Source organism: Punica granatum, chromosome 5 (genome assembly GCF_007655135.1).
Source record: "Punica granatum isolate Tunisia-2019 chromosome 5, ASM765513v2, whole genome shotgun sequence".
In the NCBI taxonomy this organism is placed as follows: domain Eukaryota; kingdom Viridiplantae; phylum Streptophyta; class Magnoliopsida; order Myrtales; family Lythraceae; genus Punica; species Punica granatum.
In genome coordinates, this window is record NC_045131.1 from 26,667,122 (window position 1) to 26,671,798 (window position 4,677).

A 4,677-nucleotide genomic window follows, 5' to 3' on the forward strand; every position below is an offset into this window, starting at 1 on the left:
TCGTGAGCTTTATTCGATCCATTACACGTCATAGGCCCAACTTACCGTGAAGTGTAGAAAATTGGTGTAAACACGTATGCAACAAAGAGTTTACATTTATGTAAAGTACCTGTTTACATAAAACTATTTTCTGATACTTTTGAAAAAAATATTATTTATTTATGTAAACTATTTTTTCATATTTATGCAAACTGAAACTAAATGGACTAAACTTAGATTGTTCCAAACTTCTTGCGGCAAATCAAGATTAATCCTTATAACTTTCGATATATACATTTCAGTTTTACTAGTTTAAATTTATATTGTAATACAAACTAATTACATTAATTTTGATTAAAATAATTTTATTAATTTGATTATGTTAATATTATTAATAAAATATATAAATGATTTTTTTTTGAGTTCATAAAGTACTTATTTATATAAATAAAGTACTTTGTTTTTATTAAACGTAATTTTAATCATTTCATTTTATCGTCAATTTAAGAATTACCTAAATTTCAATTTTGCAATCATAAACCAATTAATATTTTTAAAGGTCTAATTATATAATAAAATAGTATATTCTTCGTGAATAATAATCATGTGCGGCGTGCAGGTGGAATTGCTAGTTTTAATTGATTGTTATTATTCCTTCACTACTCGCAGAATATTTGATCACCCCTCCAACACAGTTTATGAATTAAGAAGCCTTGCCACGTGGACAAGTATGCCAGCAAGGCATCCACGACATCACCACCCACCCTCCCAATCCGTTTCCTGCGATCAACAAGAAGAAGATAAGCCCTCCGTTCTTCCTTCACTGCGGCTTCCTATCCCCTCTCTTTCTCACTCTCACTGAAGCTCGAAATCCATGGCCGCGGCAGCCGCCTCCTCGGCCCACCTCTCCTCCGTCTTCTCCCTCTCCACCCACCCCCACCGCCACCGCTTCCACCTCCGAGGCCGCCTCTCCCTCTCCTCCAAGCCCTCCAAACTCCCCCTCCTCTCATCCCCGGCCTCATTACCCAAACCCGCCTTAATCAGAGCCCAACCCGAAGAGTCCGAGACCTTCCTCTTCACCAGCGGCGAAGAATCCGCGCCTGAGGAGCCCGCTTCCGAGGAGCCCGCTCCCGTCTCCGCCTCTGCCGCTGAAGAAGACGCTCCATTCGTGCCCCCTAGCCCGCCTGAGGACTTCATCCCGCCACCCTCGTTCGATGACGGCCCCCTCGAGACGGAGGATGAGATAGCTGCCGCCTACGAGGAGATCTACGGGCCCGCCTATAGCGGGGTCAGTCTCCTGGGGAGCGACATTTACGTGATGGACTCCAAGGTGAAGAAGACAACCGGGTTCGGGTCGAAGAACAAGAAGGAGAAGATCAAGGACGGGTTCGAGGAGCGGGTGGTCCAAGTCAGGCGGGTCACCAAGGTCGTTAAGGGAGGGAAGCAGCTTCATTTCCGGGCCATTGTCGTGGTCGGCGACAAGAAGGGCCAGGTCGGGGTTGGCGTCGGGAAGGCTAAGGAGGTCATCGCCGCGGTTCAGAAGTCGGCCGTTAATGCCCGGAGGAATATCATCACGGTCCCGATGACCAAGTACTTGACCTTCCCTCACAGGTAACAAATTCGGGTTTTTGATTCTGTCAAGTTTCTTCCTTTATTTGAATTGTCAAGCTGAGAGTATGAGATCTTTTATGGTCAATAGGCTTCGGACTTGCGAGTTCTCTGTTGAATAATGTAGAAATTTGATGTAGCTGTTTAGTCGAAAATCAGCGGTAGTTGTTCGATTGTGAACTGGGGTGTTTTGGATGTGTATCGATCGTTTGATTGAGCAGCATTGTGGTTGAAGCCTTGAAGATTTCTATCATTTTCGTTTACTTGGTGGATCTGTTGCTGCTCTGAAGTTGTTGATAATAGTGAGCTGCTGTCTTGTGAAGTTTGATGGGTTTGCTATTATCTAAATACAGAACTGATTCGCGAACATGAAAATGTGGTTTTGTGAGCTTCGGTGCGGAATGCTAATTGCACGGGTTAGAATATGTTGGGGAAGTGTCCTTAATTCCAGAGCATCAGCATGTCGAAGTTCATTATGTCGGATTAAATTTGTTGTCATTGTAGTCTTAGTCAACTGAACTAAGCAGTAGATCCTCTTGATACATGAAAGCTCTGGGAACAGGCTGGACGTTATATCTTTCCTGGGAAAGGGTCATTGTGCATTTTAAAAAGCTTGAGTACGGTACCGTGTCGATATTTCGTGATTATAAGGTTTGTCCTTGGGTCTGCTTTGTTTCCTGTGAAGTATATGGTTCGTTATTTGTTTGAAGTATTAGGGTAATTAGTTCCGATTCTGCGTCTGATAGCTACTGATACTCTTTGTTTTGCTTTGTTTGCCGTTATATATGACTGGGAAATGCATGATGTTGTTTCAAAAAACATTTGAAACAGGAAATCATCCGATAGGAAAATTTTGCCAGCTATACTAACTCCTTGCTTTTCAGGAATAGATGTATCCACAAACATATGATTCTCTAAAAATTTTCCCAGTTTCCTGATTTTGCATCTTATTTTCCTTCAAAAGTTGTAGAAAAACGAAGGGAACATGTGTTGGACTGCATCTTATTTTCCCACAATTTTACTGTCCAACATGTTTATTTGAAATGTCTCTCTTTTCCTTGTTCTTCTCATGTCGAAAAGGAAACATGGAACAAGGGGATCTAGGAAGCCTCACCCAGTTTCTCTGAACAGAGACAAACTGACCTTTTGACAGGCCACTATAAAAGGAGCCCTTAATTCTTTGATGCGACCTCAACAGGTCTGACGGAGACTATGGGGCAGCAAAAGTGATGCTTCGGCCCGCCTCTCCTGGTACCGGAGTCATTGCCGGAGGAGCTGTGAGAATCGTTCTTGAGATGGCAGGGGTTGAGAATGCCCTGGGGAAGCAGCTGGGGAGCAAGAACGCCCTCAACAACGCTAGGGCAACAGTCGTGGCGGTCCAGAAAATGAGGCAGTTCCGGGAAGTTGCTGAGGACCGAGGAATCCCGATGGAGGAGTTGTGGAAGTGATCGGGTTTACATGTAAGTGAATGTTACTTAGATTTTTTGTGGCCTTTTGATATAATGGGATCCTTCTTCCTGGCTTAGCAGTCACAGAAGCAAGAAGCCATGTAGTTTATTTTCCTATTGAATTTTCATCCCATTATCGAGTTATCTGTTATTCCATCGGTTTTTATTCCAACTGGTTTGAGCAAAGCCTCATGTCATATATGTTATATCATCTGCTGTGAGCTTATCATTGAATCGAAGTTTCTAACTGGTCTTGTCGAGGGTAGGTTTTCGTTGAAACTTCTAAGAGTCATTCCATCTTGACCGCGAACTTCACAGAACTGTACCAGGCCTCAAGCATGGAGAATCTACAGTCCCAAGTCGAACGCTTAGTGACGCAGCGATGATAAAAAAAACAAGCCTATATCTTCATTTAGACGAGAACAACCGTGAGATAAACTCAAGAAAGGAAGAACACTCGAAGTAGGAGAATGGTAATCTGATCTTGCATTCACTTGTAAATAGCTGAGAGGGCCTCCGCATCACTTGGACTAGCTGGCACTTCTTGCATTGGACCTGGCTATGTTCAAAACATGGCTAGCCATTCTCATCTTGGTTCTAACAATACTCAAAGATCGACGAGATCACCTAAAACCATAACCATCGCAGGCGTGTGATAACTCGAGAACTGTGAGAGCACGATTCTCTTCACGTGCTCATTATTTTTTTTAAAAAAAATCAGAATCTATATATCGATATATAAAGGGAGAACTTGGCGTCCCCTAATAGTTACTTTTACCGTAATTTTACCACATTGTCTTCAAGAACTTCAATTATTATGAAAAAAGATAAATAGCATATCAAATGTAGGGACAAAATAGTAAAAATAACCTTACCCATTTCTCTTAATAAACTTCTCTTCTTTTTACACGTGTCTCACTTTTCCATCACTCTTCTTCCCTACCTCACTATCCATTCCCTTTGTTTTCTTTTAATTTCATTTTAATATAACTTCTTCTTGGAAAATTTTTATATAATATCAATTAATTTATACGCCGCACATAGCGCGGGTATAAACTTTAGTGTATATATGTATTTGCACTTACATGGGAGTTAATTTCTTGCAATTCCTCATCGATATCTTCAGCACTAGGAAAAGAAAGCACTGAACAGAGCCTCTTCATTATTCCTCCACCAAAATAAAAACAATGGTAAATTACCTAAAAAAGTGTAAACTTTTTTATATTTTGTCGATTTTAGCATTTTTTTTTCTTGACGTTAAAATGAACAAATTATCCATTTGATATCAATTTTAGTACAACATCAATTTTTCCATTAATTTTTCGGTTACAACAGATGCCATGACCTAATACAATGAAATAGAAATCCAAAAAAACTAATAAAGGGACTCAGATAATCTCACTGAGTATCGAATCTAAAATCTCTTCGTTACCAAACGAGGACGGCATGCGTCACTGTGTTACATTCTCTTTGATACGTTTAATTTAAACGGAAATTGCTTACGTGTATTACCGAAGTCAGGTGGTGATGAATGGTCGAGTGGAACACACTGGATTTTTTTTAGTAAAAATTATTCTAGAAAATAGGAAGAAAAAAAGGCAAATAGAAAGGGGAATAGAGGAGGGGCGGTGGCTAGTGGAAG

The 4,677-nt window shown here is 40.8% G+C and overlaps 1 protein-coding gene across 2 annotated transcripts; it reads left to right on the forward strand.

The window, feature by feature from the left end:
- Positions 1-774: 774 nt before the first annotated feature.
- LOC116208511 (30S ribosomal protein S5, chloroplastic) lies at positions 775-3,268 on the forward strand. 2 transcript variants are annotated; one of them, XM_031541999.1, is made up of 2 exons: positions 775-1,590; positions 2,668-2,914. In XM_031541999.1, the coding sequence occupies exons 1-2, from the start codon at positions 854-856 to the stop codon at positions 2,735-2,737; spliced, it is 807 nt and encodes a 268-aa protein (XP_031397859.1). In that variant the 5' UTR covers positions 775-853; the 3' UTR covers positions 2,738-2,914. The 2 variants fall into 2 exon arrangements, with proteins under 2 accessions (XP_031397859.1, XP_031397858.1); XM_031541998.1 differs by having other exon boundaries at positions 792-1,590; positions 2,786-3,268.
- Positions 3,269-4,677: the final 1,409 nt, after the last annotated feature.